General features: G+C 35.4%; 1 protein-coding gene and 2 long non-coding RNA genes across 4 annotated transcripts in view; 1 reads left to right on the forward strand and 2 right to left on the reverse strand.

Moving 5' to 3' along the window:
• LOC140040679 (aspartate aminotransferase-like) overlaps nucleotides 1–23,550 on the reverse strand; it is a 31,085-nt gene extending 7,535 nt beyond the window's left edge. Inside the window, exons 1-8 of one of the 2 annotated variants that reach the window (XM_072086783.1) lie at nucleotides 23,237–23,550; nucleotides 17,895–18,125; nucleotides 12,226–12,363; nucleotides 11,714–11,841; nucleotides 3,678–3,744; nucleotides 3,085–3,124; nucleotides 2,723–2,879; nucleotides 2,099–2,212 (exon numbers count right to left, since the gene is read on the reverse strand). In XM_072086783.1, the coding sequence (XP_071942884.1) occupies nucleotides 2,099–2,212; nucleotides 2,723–2,879; nucleotides 3,085–3,124; nucleotides 3,678–3,744; nucleotides 11,714–11,841; nucleotides 12,226–12,363; nucleotides 17,895–18,123 (873 nt within the window). In that variant the 5' untranslated portion in view covers nucleotides 18,124–18,125; nucleotides 23,237–23,550. Of the gene's footprint in view, nucleotides 1–2,098; nucleotides 2,213–2,722; nucleotides 2,880–3,084; nucleotides 3,125–3,677; nucleotides 3,745–11,713; nucleotides 11,842–12,225; nucleotides 12,364–17,894; nucleotides 18,126–20,583; nucleotides 20,786–23,236 lie in introns of those variants that run through there. The other variant, XM_072086784.1, reaches the window with a different exon arrangement.
• Nucleotides 8,982–10,328, forward strand: LOC140040681 (uncharacterized). The gene is made up of 2 exons (XR_011842753.1): nucleotides 8,982–9,151; nucleotides 9,584–10,328. It is a non-coding gene; the product is annotated as an uncharacterized lncRNA (long non-coding RNA).
• LOC140040680 (uncharacterized) lies at nucleotides 9,923–10,891 on the reverse strand. The gene is made up of 3 exons (XR_011842752.1): nucleotides 10,793–10,891; nucleotides 10,325–10,444; nucleotides 9,923–10,134 (listed from the first exon to the last, which is right to left on the reverse strand). It is a non-coding gene; the product is annotated as an uncharacterized lncRNA (long non-coding RNA).
• Nucleotides 23,551–23,608: the final 58 nt, after the last annotated feature.

Genomic DNA, 23,608 nt, shown 5'->3' on the forward strand with positions numbered 1-23,608 from the left:
GATATAAAAATTCGTACTCTGATTGGATTGAGTTGATGGGTGGAGTGCCCCAGGGTACTATCATTGGTCCAATATCATTTTTAGCCATGAACAATGACACTCTAGTTAACATCAATAATAACAAAATGAAAGTGTGGAAATATGTAGACGACCTCACATTTGGTGAAAATAGGACTAGTGGTGATACATCGATTCAAACTAGTTTAGACACTCCGTTGAATGGAGCAATAATAATAAACTTAAACTAAATCCAAATAAATGCCTTGCAATGCATATAAATTTTAGTAAACATATATCCCCCTATCCTGATTTGCATATATCTAATCACTCTTTGGCTGTAGTACAGGAAGTTAAATTGTTAGGTTTAATCATTCAAAACAATTTAAAGTGGCAAAGCCAGGTAGATAACATTTTTATTAAAGCTAACAAGAAAATGTTTATGATACGTAAGTTGAGAGAAGCAGGTCTTAATAGTACTGAACTTATTTCTGTTTACAAGGGTTATTTGAGACCGGTACTTGAGTATGCAGCCTCTTTGTGGCATGCGGTTCTTACGCAGGGACAGGTGAATCAGGTGGAAATAATTCAGAAGCAAGTCTGCAAGATTGTGTTGAGCAAAGAGTATACAAGATACTCGGATTCTCTTGCCATTTTAAATCTTGAACAGTAAAAGATGGCACTCTTGCAAGGTTTTTGCCTCTAAAGCACACGCCTCTGGTCAATTCTCCACCTGGTTCCCTGTCCTCAGTATAGATCCTGCATGACCCTTGGGCATAATCGTAAAGTGAAAAATTGTAGTTATAAAACAAAACGTTTCCAGACTAGTCCAGTTCCTTTTATGGTTGAACATTTGAACAAACTTTAATTATTTTTTTGCTAGTATTATTTGAGGTAACTGCAGTCGAACTTATTCGTATTTATATATTGTTGATTGTGTTGTCTATTGTTTACATTTTTTTTATTGTGTAATACATATTCAATTCAACCATGTGCTGCCATGTATGTACTTTTAAATGTGGATTTTTTAATAAATATACCGAGATACAGTATATACAATAGAATAAGTCAAATGAGTGGTTTAAAGGTAGGGTATAATAATCCATAGCCACTTCATCGGCACTGATTCGAGCTTGACTCGCTCTATATGTTTCTGGTGGTAGCTAGGATAGATATATAAACTGTATGCTTTGGAAAAATGTGGAACATTTTTTGTAGGAGATTTCCGGCGTACTAGTTTCACTTCAGACAGTCCCTGTCATATATATAAATGAGCACCTTTATATAGCTCCATGGATATGATCCACAGGGGAGATGAAAAATGTATCTTGTCCAAACATTGCATATATGCACAATATAAATCTAACCTATTATTATTAGTCTTTACATACGATTTAATAGTTGTAAATGTAATAGTAACATCAAATTTGGAACATATTATGAACATACAAAAATGGGTTACTGACTTTGTTGCTACAGTCTTAATAGTTGTAAATGTAATAGTAACATCAAATTTGGAACATATTATGAACATACAAAAATGGGTTACTGACTTTGTTGCTACAGTAAAGTTAGTACTGTATTATTAAACACCATGCACAGTTGTTAATTTGCATAAACAAATGTGTCCGCTTATAAAAGGCAACGGAGATGCGGAATCTATGTTAGTAAGTTACCAGTTGGACGATTGAACATGTGTTATAGTGTTAACGTAGATAGAAGGTTATAACCGGTACAAGCCAGCTAAAATAGAAGGAATATACCTGATGTTCGTATTGTTGAATTGTTGTTTGTCTACTGTGTTTTAGAAACAGCAACTACTACCAAATTGATTGCATAATGGCAGTAAATTTCATAAGGTCTTTTAGACTACAAACCTATTATTATACATCATGAATACGTTGAGAGCATTCATTCAAGTTCCAATCTTTCACAATTTAAACTGGAAAGGAAATGTAAATCCACTGTTATAGTAATGAAAGTAAGGTTGTGTATCATGTGAAAGACATAACATGTCAAATTAATTCCTGACAGCAAGTGGTAAATAAAAAATTACAATAAAATTAAGAGTTGGTGGTAGACAAGGATTACTAATTCTTACCATCATAGAGGCATATTGGATTGGTCCAGACGCACAGGAATAGGTGTGGCTACCAGCACTCTTGACAGCTATCTTCAGGGCAGATAACTTCTTAGGGTAAATATTATATCCAAGCTAGAAGAAAAATTGGTCATTCAACTCATAAACGTAACTAGCAGATTTGTTTCCTTGCATGTCATCTGTACATTATTGATTTAATTCTGCTAAAAAACAATCCTCATATAAAACAACTCAGAAATGTGTGTATGTTGGGCACCTATGATGTCCCCAAATTGAGATTAAATTATTAAGTATTCACATTAGTACCACTAGTACTGTAAAGGTAAAATAAAATTGGATGATGCCCTCTGCAGACCCATAACAGCCAGCAGTGCAGCACCTACCCAGATTAGAATATAGGGAGACGATCCCCTGCTCTTTTCGATTAGTGTACCAATTTCTTTATGTACACATGACCCACAACTTCCAGGATGAAAGCATTCAGAATAAAGTATCTTACAATCAATATGGCACAGACATGCTTGAACCCATGCCTACCACATGCTAGTCTGATTGCTTTATCATTACACCATCACTCTCTGAATGTGTTTCAGAATCAATAGCAAATGGTATTTGTTCACTTACTCGCCATCCACCAGCACTGGCCCATTTTGAGATTCCACTGCTGAGTATCGTACCTTCTGGATAATACTTGGCAATACTGACATGCTGACCATCAAATCTCAGCTTAGCATAAATTTCATCACTGAGAACAATCATACTGTGATCTCGGAACACTTTGCTGTTTATTATAAAAAAAAAGTTGTTGTTGAGAATACAAACTAGGACCAACAGTGGTGGTTTTAAAGATATTACTATTTCTTGTTCATGTCTTATTATGTAGGTAATACAGAGTATGCAAATTTGAGGAATAAGCACCAAAGTTAATTAAGTGTCGGTACTTTGCTTTGAACTCTAAAAGCTTTCATTTACAATATAAACATTACCTGAGAGACTCCAATTCTTGTTCCGTATAACTTGTGCCAGCTGCGAATAAATAAAACTCAAATTAATCTAATATTTCTTATTGTATTTTTGCCATCTCAGTCTTGTAATTAATTTACTTTTTTAATCATCAAAATTTGCTTGTTGGTTGTATATATCATAAAGAGAACAAGTATCTTAATAATACATTACTGAATATTTTATTTAAACATGTTTTAGTTTTAAACTGATAAACTGGAACAAACTAGAATTTCAAGAAGTAGCTGAAGATCTTATTTGGAACTAAATTTCATGTTAATACTAACTCTCAATGCTTGGTTGTGGCACTAATATGCATATGCTAACAATTTAACCGCTTGAGTGCAAAATAGACAAAGCCAAAATTTAGACAAGGTTTTGATAAAAGTTTCAATACTGTACATCTCTAATTGAAAGTACATGCTGGTGGGTAGGTTATATTAAATTTCATTCTGAATAATTCTATAGTAGTTACATTTGTATTAGTTCATAAGGTACAACTGGTAACAATTTGAGTATGAAATAAGTTACCTGTGTGATATGGTTTTTAATTGTTGTTCTCAGTAAGAATACTAACTTGGATTATCTGGGTTACACAGGATAAGTAATTTATTCTTGTTTTCCAGTTGGTTTTCTTTAATAGTCTGAAAAAGGAAAATTTGATTATAAATTACATGTTTTGTTAAATAAATATTTATTCTACGATGAGTAATGTACAATTCATATTTACTGTGCAACCTCAAATCTTGTTTGCTTTAAATCGGACCATGCCTTTTTATTGGGTATTCAAACATTAAATCGGACCATGCCTATATATTGGGCATTCAAACATTAAATCGGACCATGCCTATATATTGGGTATTCAAACATTAAATCGGACCATGCCTATATATTGGGTATTCAAACATTAAATCGGACCATGCCTATATATTGGGTATTCAAACATTAAATCGGACCATGCCTATATATTGGGCATTCAAACATTAAATCGGACCATGCCTTTTTATTGGGTATTCAAACATTAAATCGGACCATGCCTATATATTGGGTATTCAAACATTAAATCGGACCATGCCTATATATTGGGTATTCAAACATTAAATCGGACCATGCCTTTTTATTGGGTATTCAAACATTAAATCGGACCATGCCTATATATTGGGTATTCAAACATTAAATCGGACCATGCCTATATATTGGGCATTCAAACATTAAATCGGACCATGCCTTTTTATTGGGTATTCAAACATTAAATCGGACCATGCCTATATATTGGGCATTCAAACATTAAATCAGACCATGCCTATATATTGGGTATTCAAACATTAAATCGGACCATGCCTATATATTGGGTATTCAAACATTAAATCGGACCATGCCTATATATTGGGCATTCAAACATTAAATCGGACCATGCCTATATATTGGGTATTCAAACATTAAATCGGACCATGCCTATATATTGGGCATTCAAACATTAAATCGGACCATGCCTTTTTATTGGGTATTCAAACATTAAATCGGACCATGCCTATATATTGGGTATTCAAACATTAAATCGGACCATGCCTATATATTGGGCATTCAAACATTAAATCGGACCATGCCTATATATATACATATATATATGTATTTTTATTACTGAAACGTGGTTTAATGATTCTATATCTGACATTGAAATACATAAAATTGGTTATGTCATATATAGAAAAGACCGGATACTCGTTCCAAAAAATAGTGGTGGTGGTCTTATGTGTGCCATTAAGTCATCTCTCTTATCAATCAGAAAACATGATCTTGAGCCCAACGATGAGATCATGGTACTTGAACTAAGACCGACCTCATGCAAAAGAATGGCATTTGTTCTGTGCTACAGATCTCCTGATGGTAACAAAGACGACTTCACAAACAAACTTACTGTAACTCTTAATGCTCTTAGACCCCTGTACAACCAAATTCATTTAATCGGTGACTTTAACCTTCCACGTGCTAAGGGCTGTCTTGGTGAACTAGTTTCACCTGACACCCCCGAGGGGCGTTTCTGTCAGACTTTACAAGACAACTTTTTAACTCAAGTCAATGATATTCCATCACGTAAAGGTCATTCAAACATACTTGACCTCGTTGTTACTAGTACACCTGATCAATTATCCTGTATTTCTGAATCTACCCAGTCTTACCACACTGATCATAAGCTCTTGCAGTTTCAAATAAAGAGCAAAATTGACAGGCCTAAGAGCATTAAACGTCAAGTGTATAATTTTAAATCCGCCAACTTTGACAACATTAGAAATGCATTTGATAATGCCTCATTTGTAGACTTGTACCTTGCCACTGATGTAAACACTGCTTGGAATGTTTTTACCTCTGTTATAAACAACATTCTAAGCAATCATGTGAGTAAAATCACTATCAAAGATACAACTGCACCAGCTTGGATAGACGGTGAGGTAAGGCGTAGGCAAAACAAGAAGTTGTTTGCCTGGAAACGCGCCAAGAAGTCTAATAAACAAAGTCATTGGGCCAGGTTTCGTAAATTGCGTAACCGACTCAAGAATTTAATAACAAACAAATTCAATAACTATATCAGTGACATGGGGTCTACAATTGAAAACAATCCAAAAAGATTTTGGTCCTTTATGAGGAACAAAACCAAATCTAAATCTCTTCCCAAAGTTATTAACCATAACGATGCTTCGGCAACAGAAGCTAAAGATAGGGCAACTTTATTTAATTACTATTTTTATTCGGTGTTCAGTACACCAAAGATTTACAATGTTCTACCCAAAGCCAGCAACACAAAAGAAAATATGCCTGATCTAAGTAACATTATTCTTAATGAAATTGATGTTTGTGAAATTCTTTCGAGCTTGGATACTTCTAAGGCTGTCGGTCTTGATGAGATCTCACCACGGGTCCTTAAAGAGTGCGCTAAACAACTCAGTCCACCACTGTGTCACATATTCAAAATGTCAATGTCAACTGGACAACTGCCTGATATTTGGCTTAAAGCTAACGTGGTTCCCGTATTTAAAAAGGGCGACAAACACAAAGCCTCTAATTACCGACCCATATCCTTACTATGTATCTCAAACAAAGTTTTCGAAAGATTAATTTACAACGCTATTTTTCCGCACTTAAAGAATTATTTGTATAACCTACAACACGGATTCATTAAGGGCCGTTCTACTGTTTCACAATTACTAACCATTTTTCACACAGTAAGTGAAGTTATGGATAACGCTGGTCAGGTCGACCTCGTATATCTAGATTTTTCTAAAGCGTTTGACAGTGTGTCCCACCATTTACTTCTGCACAAATTAAAATCATACGGTATTAGTGGTAATCTCCATCACTGGTTTAGGGCCTATCTTTCCAACAGAACGCAAAGGGTTGTTATCGAAGGATCGTTTTCCGTTTGGCTACCTGTGATTTCAGGGGTGCCACAAGGTTCAATCCTAGGTCCCCTACTCTTCTTATTATACATACATGACTTGCCCACGTCTACCAAGAATGCAACAATTGCTCTCTTTGCAGACGATGCTAAAGGCTTGAAATCTATTAATCAAGTGACCGATTGTAATCTTTTACAAGACGATATCAATTCGTTGTACAAATGGAGCAAAACATGGGATCTATGTTTTAATCCATCTAAATGTCAAATTATATCTATTACTAGAAAACGAAACCCTGTAATATATGACTACAGGATGAATGGTATTTCTCTCGCTAGATCTGATTGTATCAATGATCTGGGGATCGAAATATCTAATCATCTGAAATGGAATGAGCACGTCACCAAAGTTGTCTCTAAATGTAATCGCAAACTTGGTATGATTAAATGGGCTATGGGTTACAATTCCCCTATCAGTATTACTAGGACACTATTCACCTCCCTGATTAGAACCGACCTTGAGTATGCTAGCTCATTGTGGAGTGGCACATCCAAATGTAACATGCAATGTTTGGAAATTGTACAGCGTAAAGCTACCAAATACATTTTGAATTACCCCGATCAAGATTACAAAGAACGTTTAACATTGCTCAATTTACTGCCCCTTTCATATAGAAGAGAATATATGGATGTTAACTTCTTCCATCAATGCTTAACATGAATGATCTTAATATCAAAGATTTCGTTACATTTTCCGGAGACAATAATGGTCGTGCAACAAGATCATCTGTTGATGACTTCAATCTTACTGTTAGAAATGGTCATACTGAATCACATAAATTGATGTATTTCCAACGCATTGTTCCCATGTGGAATCAGTTAGACCAAGATACTAGAAAAGCACCTACGTCTTACAGGTTTAAGCTAGGGGCTAAGAAATATTTCAACGACTTATTTACCAATACGTATGAAACTGGCAATATGTGCACATGGGTGTCCTGTTGTCGCTGCTTTAAATGTCGACCAACTTAGTTTTATCTTAAATTATACAAATTTATAAATTACTATTATATTAAAATATTTATTGTAATGTTTTTAACTTTTTTACTCATTGTGCAATTTGGGATTCGACCGTCCTAGAGGTGTTTACCACCTGTTGGTCCCATCCTTCACTGAATGTACTCTGTTCTTTTTATATCTTTTGTCTTTTTCTTGCTCTGTTTGTACATTTTTGTGAGAATTTGAATAAATAAAAAAATTAAAAAAAATAAAATAAAAATTAAAATATATTGGGTATTCAAACATTAAATCGGACCATGCCTATATATTGGGCATTCAAACATTAAATCGGACCATGCCTATATATTGGGTATTCAAACATTAAATCGATCAGGCCTATATATTGGGCATTCAAACATTAAATCGGACCATGCCTATATATTGGGTATTCAAACATTAAATCGGACCATGCCTATATATTGGGTATTCAAACATTAAATCGGACCATGCCTATATATTGGGTATTCAAACATTAAATCGGACCATGCCTATATATTGGGTATTCAAACATTAAATCGATCAGGCCTATATATTGGGCATTCAAACATTAAATTGGACCATGCCTATATATTGGGCATTCAAACATTAAATCGGACCATGCCTATATATTGGGTATTCAAACATTAAATCGATCAGGCCTATATATTGGGTATTCAAACATTAAATCGGACCATGTCTATATATTGGGTATTCAAACATTAAATCGGACCATTCCAATATATTGGGTATTCAAACATTAAATCGGACCATGCCTATATATTGGGTATTCAAACATTAAATCGGACCATGCCTATATATTGGGCATTCAAACATTAAATCGGACCATGCCAATATATTGGGTATTCAAACATTAAATCGGACCATGCCTATATATTGGGTATTCAAACATTAAATCGGACCATGCCTATATATTGGGTATTCAAACATTAAATCGGACCATGCCTATATATTGGGTATTCAAACATTAAATCGATCAGGCCTTTTTATTGGGTACTCAAACATTGAATCAAGCTGACTTTTTTATATGGTATGCAAACATTGAATCAGCCAGCACTGCTCCTCCTGTCTGTGAACGATAGGATGGTTAGCACTTAAAATTGCACAACGTCTATCACTAAAGCAGGTCTAACAGTTCACTGATTTACGAGAAGTGTATCTTAAAGATGTATTGTCCCCCTGAAAAAAAAATTTTTTTCAATATTTTTGTTGAATAGGCCATTTTAATTGCACATAAAAGTTATTCACTTTGACCTCAATTTGGATTGAAAAAAATAATTTTTTACACGGGAAAATCGCAATTTAATGCAAAAATTAACCAACCGGAAGCTATTTGTCTGGAAGACAAATGTGTTCCGGTTTAATTTAACCCTTGACCTGAGTTAGCTCATAAATATTCATATTGTATGGATACATCGTGTGGATGATGATGCTTTCCAAATCAACAGCTGCGCCAACAACGATAGCAATGCATGCGTGCGAGAGAGTCGAGTGGTGATGCGAGACGAATCTTGCTTGAAGAAAACACGGAAACTATAGCTAGCAGAATGCTATGTTAGAATTACAGTTGGTAACTTTGATGTTGAATCTTATTCATTTAGGTGAGTTTTTGTTTCGCTAACAGGAGAGGCCTAGCTAGGCCTAGGCCCGAATTTGCTGTTACTGTACTACTACTAGTCTACTACTAGCACTGACACGACAGTCTCGAGTAGCCTAACTGCTGCCTACTTCTGTCTCTAGAAGTAGAGTGTAGTAGGCCTAGGCAGTACACTGCTAGCTAGGGCTACAGTAGACCACCACCAGAAGGGATGTATTTTTGTTTCTATCATGATGAATTGGTTTATTGGTTGATTTCAACTATCTATTCGGCAGTGAAAATAAAAAAAAAAAGAAAATCTAAATATTGTTTTGGATGTTTTACTGATGCAATATTTTAAAAATATTTTCTGTATCAAATGCAATAGGTTCAAATTAACATTCCGCAAATAAACATTTTATGCAGATATTTTGACACAAATTTCTTTATTTTTTAGGTTGATTGATTGAACAATAAGAGCAAGTAGTGAGAAACAAAATGTATCGTACAGTGGCAACATTCACAATTTATTGAAACGTTTCTTACTATTAAAATGACACTTTGTAATGGATGTGAGCGATCTTAGAAGACTATAGCTGTCGTAATTACTGCCACAATCAACACATTGATAATTAGTAGACAAATTGACACAAAAAACAATACAGGAATTCAATAAGATATACTGTATATATATATTTTATTAACTCCTTTTGCACTGTAATATTTACAGTAAAATTATGAAGTGTAAGTAAATTTGAAGAATTTACCCTGTGTACTGTTGTAGTAGTTTTTTTTTATTTATTGAATGTTATGTTTACAAAATAATATACTGTACATATAATACAAAAAAAATTATACAATATTTTACAAGCTGGACAAGAACATATTGGCCGAATGCAGCAGGAGAGTCAGAAATATTTTTCCTGCAATATGCAATCATATTCCAATACCGATTCTATCATTGTTGTCTTTGGGTGACCTCTGTTCCAGTCTTCATCAGCTCAACGTCTTTAAAAAAAGTAAAAGCAAAGTATGAAAATCTGGAAAAAATAGATCATGCATATTTAGTGCAAAATTGGGCTAGTGAAATTGCTTACTTTGACATAGTCAAATAAGTATACTACCTTTCTATGGTAATTAAAACACATTACTTATAATGTTATAACTTATAAAAAGAGAAAATAAATATTTGACTTACTACAGTACAGAGAACATTTGTTTGTGTTGTAAAATGGCTAAGCTGGCTTTTCCCCTCTGTCTACTTGTACAGTGCTGCTGGAAGGTTCTCAATTTCAGGCTTGTATTGCAACCATTTTCCCTGAAAAATGTTTGTTTTATTTTTATCATAAAAATTAGTTAAACAAGCTTCAACTGTAAATATATATGGTACAGCAAGCTGGCTGTATTTTCGGAATGTAGCTAAGATTGATGGCATATAGCCTAGGCCAGTCTATGAAGAGTACAATGTATAGGGCCTAGCTGGGCATCTTCTGCAGGGACCCGATTGTCACTAGCCTAATAATATGCAGCAGCATGTATTAATTATTCTAGCCTAGGCCTAGCCCTGAACTGAAAAAATCCCAGGCTAAGTTAATTACTTTACCTTCCTGTTATTATTGCGTTACATATATTATTATATTTAAAATAACCGTCTAGGCCTACTTACCGACAAATTAACAGCTCAGCTTTACATATTTATACGATCAGGCCAGGGAAACCCACAGTCGAGTCGCGTCGATCTCTGGTGGTGTTGTTGTGTACATACAACGTGCATTGTCCATTGTTAGATCAGATCTCTGCTGTGTGGATGCTCATTAACATATCATGCATATGTATGAGTTAGCTCTACCGGCCTAATTTCTGAGCCGATGAGTTCGAAAAAATGGTAAACTTATTTTGATTTTTTTATAAGCGAAATCAATATTTTTTTCGGATTTTTTTTCGGTGGAAGTGAATAACTTTATGTTAACTACAAAACGGTCTATTCAAAATTAGATTTTTTTTATCTTTATTTTTCATTTTTAGGGGGACAATACATCTTTAAGGAAAGTTGAAAATATTATGAAATATCCTACTGTTACAATTTTAATAGATCTGGCATAATACAACCCCCAAAAGCCAACCTATGTACAACTACCAAGTCCTTTGTTGTAAATAGCATTAATATGTACAATTCTAACGTTTGACGATAACTCTTTATTCTTTGTTGTAATTTTTATTTATTGTAATCGTTTTAACAGTATTTTACAGAGCCTATGGCGTTTTTGGAATTTTTAACATACAAATAGTATTTTAACATTTCCATTTGCAATTTGATGTATTTTTCTTTGTTGTTTTATTGTCTTAATTATGCCATTTTAAAGTTGACCAATACAATTTTTTAAATCTTGAATATTAATTTGACTTGTTTGGGGGTTATTTTTACTAGTCTCCTTTTATTACTCAGTCAACTAGATAACTTCATGCCCTAAAAACTGAAGTGCAAAAACATGTGACATTGCTGTGTTTGCTTAGGTGGTAATTCCAGGTTAAGTATATGACATGTGATGTCACGTGTATATCTTTTTATGACTATTATTTAACCTACCTGTAGAAATGCCTCTGGAGTTAATTTCCAGTTGCTGTCAAAGCTTGTAGAAATAACATGTGTTGATTTCTGAGCCAATAACATTTGAGGTTTATAGGTTGTCCAAGTTGGTGATAGCAGTATCACATCTGTAAATATAATATAATTATTATATAAAATAATAATAACACTATATACAAACTGGGTGGGGGCTCATTTGCAGCTAAAACTGTTGACATATAACCTCTGAGTTGCGCTCAGGAGTAGTAATGGTTGTGGATTTTAAGTGTCTTTGTGTGTAATTCATTTATAGGATAACCAATGAGTTGTATATAAACTTTGTTATGTAAAACAAACAAAATATATTATATATTAGGTTTATTTACATCAGATAATATTATCACTATTGTTAAAAATAGGAACCTACAAGAAAGTTGGCCGAATTCTCTCTACTACCAGACCACGATAGTGTTTCATTAGATAAATTAATTGTCTGAACACAGAAAATGTACATTCTTAATGTCCTATTCTACCTCCATTAAAAATCAACATTAGCAAGAAAATAAGCTCTTTAGATCCAGGTCCCACAATGACGTCATCAGCATTAAAATGACTTAGTTTGTCCTCCTTGGCATGGAATTCACAGATGCTTGCACACAGCTCTGCTATACCTAGGAAATGTCAAGATAACTTTATAAGTAGTAGATAGAAAGTAACAACACAAAAATTAAATAAACGCTCAGGAAGTGAGCGATTGGCAAAATTCAAAGCGACATGTGGCAGTAATACAGTAATAAGCAAATATACTCGAGCGAGTGATTGTATTCTGATTGGTTGCATATTTGTTCAAAAGAACTGTTGTTGAGAAACTCAACTTTTTATCAACATTTATTTATAGCATAAGAATTTCAAGTAAAGGAAAATGATGTACTTGATTTGTTGATATAAGTTTGCGGTACACCACGTATGTTAGTTCTGAAAAGAACTGTTGAGTTTCTCGACGTTTCGATCAATATGCTTTGATCGTCCTCAGGTGATCGTCCTGAGGAGGACTTCTGAGGAGGACTCCTGAGGAGGACTCCTGAGGACGATCAAAGCATATTGATCGAAACGTCGAGAAACTCAACAGTTCTTTTCAGAACTAACATACGTGGTGTACTGCAAACTTATATCAACATTTGATTTCGCCATGCAAACCTTCAAACAATGATGTACTTATACTTATCGATGACATTATAACGTTTATACCAATGAATATCAGATTATTTAGCCGATAACAATGTACCTTATGCTTGAATGCAGCTTATTTATATTAGTAGAGCAGTTAAGGCCATAAAAATAGCCAAGTTGTGCACTTTATTACCAAAGCATGAAACTTGCCACAAAGTTTCTTTGATGTATATAGATTCAAAATATCGGGGGGTGCCAAGTGTCCAACGTCCGGTATGGCGGCCATCTTGATTTCAAAATGGCCACCATAAAAACAAAAAGTGTTCATATCTTGGCAACTATAAACAGTAGAGACTTGATTCTGGTGTTAAAATGTTTAAAAACCACATATTTCTATTTGCTCTAATGAAAAGTTTAGTCAAAAAATGACCGGAAATGACGTTTCTTCCAGTTTGACCTTTGACCTCTTATCTGTATATCTCAGTAACTACTGATCATTTTCAATCGATTTTGGTGTCATTTTGTTCAGAATAGAGACATTTATATTTGTAGTAATGAAACATTTTCACATAAAATGACTGGAAATGACAGATCACTGAGAAACAGCAATCACTGAGCTCATCTATGCCGACTTGTTTGCTAAACTGTGATGTATCAATCGTTATATAAAAGTTTTGGTCCTCTCTCCTTCATCTTTTCTTTTTTTTTGTAATGTATTATACCATATGGACAATTGTCTGAAATAAAAGTTGAATTGTTAGATGCCATTTGGAAATATTTTGGTGTAAAGTAGCATTCTTTCGTTGGCCTCTTTGATGTTGCATATGAGACAAGTTCGGAAAGTTCTCATTTTCATGAGTTAAGAGAACACCGTCTTTCAAAGTACTTACTACAGTAGACCTACTTTCATTAGTCAGAAACTCAGATAATTCTTGGTCATTTTCGTGTACTAAATGTACTAAATTTTTATGGTAATGAGCCTTTGCTGTAAACCATATGAATCCTTTTCCTCGATTTTCTCTAGTCATTGATTTTTTAGCAAAATCCGAACCAAATAAATTCGTAAAAGACATCTCAATATAATTATTCAAGTAATCCTCAAATTAGTGACATGGACCTACAATATACTGTTCTGTACAAGACCTTTTTAGGCATCCACCTGTGGACTTTCACTTTGAAGGTCTTGGTCTCCTAATCATACAAGAAACAATGTCTGATTTAATCAATCAAAGTAGTGGGTCCAGACCATCCACAGACAAAGAAGGGGGTATAAGACCACCCACAGACAAAGAAGGGGGTATAAGACCATCCACAGACAAAGAAGGGGGTATAAGACCATCCACAGACAAAGAAGGGGGTGTAAGACCATCCACACACAAAGAAGGGGGTATAAGACCATCCACAGACAAAGAAAGGGGAAGGCCATCTACAGACAAAGAAGGGGGTGTAGGACCATCCACAGACAAAGAAGTGGGTGTAAGACCATCCACAGACAAAGAAGGGGGTGTAAGACCATCCACAGACAAATAAGGGGGCGTAGGACCCTCCACAGACAAAGAAGGGGATGTAAGACCATCCACTGACAAAGAAAGGGGTATGGGACCACTTACAGACAAAGAAGGGGGTATAAGACCAACCACAGACAAAGAAGGGGGTGTAAGACCATCCACAGACAAAGAAGGGGGTGTAAGACCATCCACAGACAAAGAAGGGGGTGTAAGACCATCCACAGACAAAGAAGGGGGTGTAAGACCATCCACGGACAAAGAAGGGGGTGTAAGACCATCCACAGACAAAGAAGGGGGTATAAGACCAACCACAGACAAAGAAGGGGGTGTAAGACCATCCACCGACAAAGAAGGGGGTGTAAGACCATCCACGGACAAAGAAGGGGGTGTAAGACCATCCACAGACAAAGAAGGGGGTGTAAGACCATCCACACACAAAGAAGGGGGTATAAGACCATCCACAGACAAAGAAAGGGGAAGGCCATCTACAGACAAAGAAGGGGGTGTAGGACCATCCACAGACAAAGAAGGGGGTGTAAGACCATCCACAGACAAAGAAGGGGGTGTAAGACCATCCACAGACAAATAAGGGGGCGTAGGACCCTCCACAGACAAAGAAGGGGATGTAAGACCATCCACTGACAAAGAAGGGGGTATAGGACCACTTACAGACAAAGAAGGGGGTATAAGACCAACCACAGACAAAGAAGGGGGTGTAAGACCATCCACAGACAAAGAAGGGGGTGTAAGACCATCCACAGACAAAGAAGGGGGTGTAAGACCATCCACAGACAAAGAAGGGGGTGTAAGACCATCCACACACAAAGAAGGGGTATAAGACCATCCACAGACAAAGAAATGGGTGTAAGGCCATCTACAGACAAAGAAGGGGGCGTAGGACCCCCCACAGACAAAGAAGGGGGTGTAAGACCATCCAATGACAAAGAAGGGGTATAGGACCACTTACAGACAAAGAAGGGGGTATAAGACCATCCACAGACAAAGAAGGGGTGTAAGACCATCCACAGACAAAGAAGGGGGTGTAAGACCATCCACACACAAAGAAGGGGGTATAAGACCATCCACAGACCAAGAAGGGGGCGTAGGACCCTCCACAGACAAAGAAGGGGGTGTAAGACCATCCACTGATAAAGAAGGGGGTATAGGACCACTTACAGACAAAGAAGGGGGTATAAGACCATCCACAGACAAAGAAGGGGGTGTAAGACCATCCACAGACCAAGAAGGGGGCATAGGACCCTCAACAGACAAAGAAGGGGATGTAGGACCATCCACAGACAAAGAATGGGGTATAAGACCATTCACAGACAAAGAAGGGGTATAAGACCATCGACAGAGAAAGAAGGGGTGTAAGACCATCCACAGACAAAGAAGGGGTGTAAGACCATCCACACACAAAGAAAAAGGTGTAAGACCATCCACACACAAAAAAAGGGGTGTAATACCATCCACAGACAAAGAAAAGGGTGTAATACCATCAACAGACAAAGAAAGGGGTGTGATACCATCAACAGACAAAGCAAAGGGTGTAATACCATCAACAGGCACAGAAGGGGGTATAATACCGTCCACAGACAAAGAAAGGGGTGTAAGACCATCCACAGACAAAGAAGGGGGTGTAGGACCGTCCACGGACAAAGAAGGGGGTGTAAGACCATCCACTGACAAAGAAAGGGTATAGGACCACTTACAGACAAAGAAGGGGGTATAAGACCATCCACAGACAAAGAAGGGGGTGTATGACCATCCACAGACAAAGAAGGAAGTGTAGGACCATTCACAGACAAAGAAAGGGGTGTAAGACCATCCACACATAAAGAAAGGGGTGTAATACCATCAACACGCACAGAAGGGGGTGTAAGACCATCCACAGACAAAGAAGGGGGTATAAGACCATCCACAGACAAAGAATGGGGTATAAGACCATCCACATACAAAGAATGGGGTATAAGACCATCTACAGACAAAGAAGGAGGGGTAGGACCATATTAACCGAGGAAGCATACAAAAAGAAGATACAATCAAAATACCACTTGGAAAACAATACATTGTAGAATAACTGAGGCTTGATTGTTGAAATATAAAGGGTTCTTTGTAAGGTCATTAATAATATATTGATATAAACACGATCATCATAGTTTTCATTTGACATTCAAATACAGTCTATCTCGAAAAGAAGCTCATACTATCACCTTTTCGAGATTTTACGGTATTCCATAACATGTATGTTATTTCCTCTGTCAAACTATTAAAACTTTTAGCGAATCAGAAGGTGCCAACATCATTGAACTAATGGTACCACCAAGCACAATGTTTACCAATTCTATGTACTATATACAATTTAAGTCCATTAATCATTTAATATAATTACGCCTATCAGGTCAAAGTTCAAAGACCAACAAAAACCACATACAGTATATTCACCTAATTAAAAATCAATAAATAAATGTCAAAGGTCATAAATTGTATTTCCGGTCATTTTATGTGAAAATGTTTCATTACTACAAATATAAATGTTTTTATTCTGAACAAAATGACACCAAAATCGATTGAAAAAGACCAGTAGTTACAGAGATATACAAATACGAGGTCAAAGGTCAAACTGAAAGAAACGTCATTTCCGGTCATTTTTGGACGAAAATTTTCATTAGAGCAAATAGAAATATATAGTTTGTGAACAATTTGAGACCATAATTAAGTCTCTAATGTGTGTAGTTGCCAAGATATGAACATTTTTTGTTTTTATGGTGGCCATTTTGAAATCAAGATGGCCGCCATACCGGACGTTGGACACTTGGCACCCCCCGATATTTTGAATCTATATACATTAAAGAAACTTTGTGCCAAGTTTCATGCTTTGGTAATAAAATGCACAGCTCATGTCATTAACTGCTCTACTATATAGTTCAATTCATATAATTAATTTAGCTTAATCTCTAAGTTTTTTATTTGGTCTGGTTCACTGCATATAAGTTTATAAAGTGTTCAACAGTTCATAAAAAAAACTGTAAAAATCACAGTCCTTAGTTAAATTTATAATGTCAACATGGTATAATACACAATAATAAAATAACAACAAAAACTTAATACTGTACTTGCCTACTATTTATCAGATTGTTTTATGTTATTTCTCGTATTTATTAACTACAACCATAGCCATCAAAATAGCAGAGTACAAAATGTTTCATGTTGGTGAGATGGGCAAAACATGATAGGCCTCCAAATTCATTAAGCTCTGTCTACACTATCAAATGTGACAACAAAATGTGATGTGCCAATAATATAACGTCTCTATAACATGTACACAGATATGTTTGATTTTATACTCTTTTTATTTGGCAAAACCATTTTACGTACCATTAGAAGACTGACATTATTATTCCTTCATGGTGGGAGGTACTGTAGGCCTAGCCTGGGTTCTTCTAGTGTAGCCAACATTTTTTACTTCTTCGCTTTCTTAAAACATTTTTATACTAAATTATGTAAAATAATCCTTAGAATACCTGCAACAGGTAAATATGCATTCACTCCAGTATGCTCTGCAAGTGCTTTCTGAGCTGATTTCATCACAGGAAAAGGAGACTGACCAAAACCAAAATGGTAAATAGTCTGCCCCTCAGCAATCAGTTTTCGGATGACTTCATTTTGAGCAAGATTTGTAGCAGGAGAGTACTCAGCTAGGTGTGGTGGCAATAAGTTCTGCCACTGTTTGCCTGTTTGTGATGACTCCATCTCTAAATTAACAAACTAATATTATATTGAAATGTCACATTACTAATTGTATTTGGGATGGCCTAGAAACTGGTCTATTTCCCTGGATAAAAAAGCAAATTTTAAACACACACAAAAATCAATATCTAGGATTTTTTTTTTCATTCATCCATTCATTCATCAGTGATGATGGACTGGTAAAATTTACTGTATTTGAGTGGTTTTTAATTCTTTGCTTCGCAAAAGTAATATTTAAAATACTAATTTTGGTTATTCGTTGCAGAAAGAGATTTTGAAGATGGAAACATGAAAACGCTTGAGAACAAATTCATCTAGTGTAAAACAGGCTTTATACCACATTTTCACATCTGCATAAATTGTTACAACTTGTTACAAGTTGTAATTTTGTTTTATTTTTTTCTTTATTCTGACATAAAATCATAATAAAAAAAACACAATAAAGTACCGAGACGGCAAACTTATTTCTATTGTGGTCCTAAACAAATATTACAGAATAAATAAGAAAACCAGCAGTAAGTTATAAAATGATCACTGACACCGTAAGGGATATTAAGAGGATCGGCATTAAAGTCACCTAAAATAATAACTTCTTGACCTTGTAAACTATCTCCACAGATTGTCTCAAGTGAGGTAAAAAACTGTCACTGCTTTTCAGGTTGGTAACAGGTTCTGATTGCAATAGGTTTGGTTTTAGGTAATAGTATATTTATCCATAAAGTTTCAATATCATCGTTTTGGAGATCATCTCTCACGTTGTAGGTAAGACCATTTCGTATAGAGGCTTCCTCCAACAGTGTCCGTACATCTATCTTTTCTTTCAATACTTATTTCATTCACTGTTATTTACAGACTTTTTTAATTGCTATTACGGATGCATCAGTCTTTTTAGCAATAGACCGAATTTAATTGATTTTCGGAAGAAGGCTTCTGATGTTCAGGTGTAAACAATGAAGACCCTTGCATCTGAAGGTTTCAGATAACAATGTATCGGGGTCATCAAACGAATCGTTTGTAAGAGTTGATGTATCGATATCGTGGTGGTCATTTGAAATATCGTTAACATCAGCGTTACTAAACAGCAGGTTTCAAAATACACATTCTTGGCATTCATGCAAATTGTTCCCCTGAATTACATAGATCAGTATACCTCTTTAATGGGAAGTTTATACAATTTGTATGCGACCAACGATCACAATTATCACACGATATACATGTATGTATGTAGCTCGAATGGTTTTGATTATTCCTTTTGAACAAACTATACATGGACATCGCCAGCTAGCATAAGACCAAAAAACAGAATAAAGCTGTCGGCTTGCGTTCTAGTTGTTTTTATTTTTTGCTTTGGTGTTCGGTTATTGACAGGTGTAAATAATTGCGATACAAATATGCTGTATAACTTACTTTGACCGTGTTTAAACGACTTGTTTGGTATACATTTTGTAATAAAAGTATTGTAGTTAACATCTCGATGTAAGTGTATTTCCGATGAGCTTAGATCGATATAAATCTGAATTGATAATGTTACACCGATGACAAACAGGTACAGTAGTAAGTTGTTGGCCATTTTCTGTTGTTGTAAAGATCGAATTTTCCGTATGATGCTAGATCACGGCCTCTCAGGAGTTAGGCTTGAGGAGTGGTATTACAACGAGTGACGTCATTAGCGCACTGGCGGTTGATTCGAAGGTGAGTCAGCACACACGCAGGATACGTCATTTATCCTACACTAATCGTGTGTCAAAATCCACTCAAAGGCAGCTTCGTCGATGCAATCAAATCATCCAACAAAAATTACAGACTAACAGGTAAACATCAAAATCGTGAATCTAAGGTAATACTACAGGGAAAAATTTCATTTAAACATTTTGTTTAGCAATATTGCTCTCCAGATTTATTAAAAAAGGGTATTATACGGTGGGATTTTTATTTTTACAAGAATACAACTTCCTACTTTTTTCAATATTATTATATTATTACATAGATATGAAAACTTACACTGTAAATTATAAAAAGAGAATTTTTGGGGATTTTCACATCTGGGGGGGAATTACCACATATTTTGTAAGAAATACATACAAACTAAGCAAACGTATAATTTTTCCCCAAAATTATGGAAAAACCACGATAAACCACAATAGGAAGAAACAATGTGCTCATTTAACACTTTGACTGCCCGAGGTTTTTCCAGTTAGAAACTTCCACCGCCAGCGTGTTTTTATTAAAGCCCATGGCCCATCAGGACATCAGGCCCATCAGGACATCAGGCCCATCAGGACATCAGGCCCATCAGGACATCAGGCCCATCAGGACATCAGGCCCATCAGGACATCAGGCCCATCAGGACATCAGGCCCATCAGGACATCAGGCCCAACATAAGAGATAATATGACAAGATAATAAGATTTATAAAGCGCAGAAGTGCTCAAGGCGCTTGTGAAAACCATGAAAAATACAAACCTTGAAACTAAAAATCAACAACAATTTTAGAAACTAGATGGTCGTGCTCACAGATGGTTCTCGAATACATAATACATGTCGTTTACAGGAACGAATAAATAGACACAGTGATTTATGTACTCAACTAAAATTAGCACCCTGGGAATTACTTCCGAAAGAGAAACTTGTCAAAAATAAGACCAATTGTTTTGAAACAAACTAAATTTGTGTTTTGTATGCAAGCAGCAATATGAGGGTTGAGGGATGGGGAAGAGGATGGGTGCAAAGACGAACAATTTTTAAATATATTCTTTATCCATTTAGTAACGAAATATTAATTGTTTTCCTGTTTTACAAATAATAATATACCACTAAACCATGGAGGTATTTATACCTCCATGACTAAACACAGTAACACATTGCTATTTAATACTTTGTTGAAACTGTCACCGTATAGTCGATTGAAATAGTACAGTACATGTAACGATACATCACTATTAAATACAACGTTTATATTTGTTTGTACAGTAATTACATTATTAATTAATATAAACGTTCAGAAAGAACTGTCAGTAAATAAAGTAAACACCTCTATTCGCGGAAAATCGTAAATTCGCTTTAATCGTCAATAAATAATTATCTACAGTAACTCAACTTAATTAGTAGGTCTAATGGTTTTCAATTGTTTCTTAGAGCCAATTCATACTTAAGTTGGTTCCTAACCACCAAAGTTGTTCTGAGTTTAGGGCATGTGATCCTTTGTACTGTAGGCCTGTCCTCTACTGGCTTTACAACGCTACTCATGCCAGTGAGGGGAGGGTGGTGGTGTGGGTGATGGTTTAACTGCTAAAAAGAACGAATGATAGGAATCAGCGTTCTGCAAATTTTGGTTATAAATCGATCTTTTCCTGCGACATATCATCTGTTTCACGGCTTCCATAATTAGTAATAACATTTAATGTCAACGTTCACAAAGACAAATAAAGCCATTCAAAAAAAAGATTGAAATAAAAAATATTCGCTCCAAAATTACAAGTTGCCGATTTTGTTACGGTTGAAATGTGATTAGTGACGATATTAAAACGGGTGTTAAAAAAAAGAAAAGACATGTTTAATGAAGTTCCAGTTCCGCCAACCACAATTGTCGTCATCATCAAAGTAAAATAAAAAGAAACTGACTTTTGTTTTCAAGCATTGCCCGTGGTGAATACAAAAAGAGATAGATGATGGTGAATTGTTATCGGGCTTTACTAACCCCCAACCTTCTATCTCAGATGGCTTGTGGATGAGACGAAACAGTCTCCCGATTTTCAACAGATTGTCGACGTCCCGCTTCTAAATGTTTGCATATCCCTGCCATGAGTCTCCATTAACAAAAGAAAATACTGTATAAATTTAACAAAATTGAAGAAACAGGTCACCGGTTGTGTAATGACCATTTAAATATAGAATTGACATTACACAAACAAATCTAACAGAATTATATACTATTAATATAACTGGTTAACAATCGAGCACAATTTTCAGAATGTGATGCCTATTGTTCGTTTTACATAGGCCTATTAGCCTTTTGTCAAATCATAATTTGAATACAGTATTATTTTTGATTTATAAAATAAAGTTCCGTTAGTTCACGGTAAGCTATTGGGACGAACTGATGATCGGCCCGGGAAATATTTTAAGAGCTGAAATTGGTTTTCAGATCGACGCAACGTATCGACGCAAAGTGCGCCGTAATGAAATAACCTTGCGTGCCATCACAAGTGGGGACCGACGTGTTAAACACCGTTTTTGCTTTACGTTCATCACAATGATGCTCTTGATCGTGAGGGGATGCAAAATAGATAGATGAGTATTTTCTTATGTTGCGCGTCGTTCACCAACCACACTGAATATTCTGATACTGATACATTATTTGTCTATTTATGAATACATTAGAAAACATTTTTTAAACTGGCGATTAAGTAAAACAGCAATAGTATACAATGGGGAAAATGTAAAAGTTTAAATACAATACAGGAAAATGAATATCTTATTGTATTTATTCACAAATTTAGATAATAAACAATAGGCAAATATTATAGAAAAAACACATTTATATAGGCTCTAAAATAAGCCTAAAAAAGCCTACCGCCATCCTTTACTTATTACAATTTACTTTTATGTAGTTTATTTCTATACTTATAAACAATTGGCTATGGATGGGTTTAAATTGTAAGCATTGCATTCAATTCAATTCTCTGTGCGGTGTCCTTATTGTGCGTCCGTCGCCTTGCAAATAGCGCGATGTGTTTGTTCGTAAAACCATATCACATTAACTCCATTGGCGAAAACGCGTGAGCTTGTTCATAGATAAAGTCATGATTGTTGATAACATAACAATTAAAATCGAAATCTTTTTTTAGAATCTGTAAATTGAAGGTGTTATCACGATTGTGTATGATTTTGGTCGGATTTTGTGCACACTACCATTTCGCAGGGTCTTCGCTTTCGAGGTCTTTTCGGTCTTCGATCTTCGCTTTCGAGGTCTTCGCTTTCGACACACCCGCCAAGCATCATCAAAACTTAAAACTGGACTAGGCCTAGCCTACTAGATAGGGTCTACTGAATGTATAGCCTACTAAACTAGGCATAGTATGATGTCTATTAATATTGCTTACAAACACACACTTACCTTGCAGTATTTGGCATACAAAGATAACTTTTTGATAATATTAATACCGATTAATTAATTAAACTGTGGCTGTACCACACAGAATATATTTTGTTTACTTCCGTTTTTGTTAAAACTATAGAGGGCGCTATAATATATTAGAAAATACAACAAAATAATTATGGAGGAGTTATTAAAAATATAAAGGTATTGGGATTGTTGGTTATCCTCAAAAGGGTTGGAGTAAAAATGACCTGTAGCACACAAAAGTATGCGCACACAAGTTTTTAAAGTTTTAAAAATCAACTTTATGCATGTTTCAGGTCATTTTGAGCATTTTAAAATTCTTGAATTTTTTTTGTGTGTTTCACATGCACGTTTGTAATCAGCATA

The sequence above is a fragment of the Antedon mediterranea genome, chromosome 2 (assembly GCF_964355755.1).
Source record: "Antedon mediterranea chromosome 2, ecAntMedi1.1, whole genome shotgun sequence".
NCBI lineage: Eukaryota > Metazoa > Echinodermata > Crinoidea > Comatulida > Antedonidae > Antedon > Antedon mediterranea.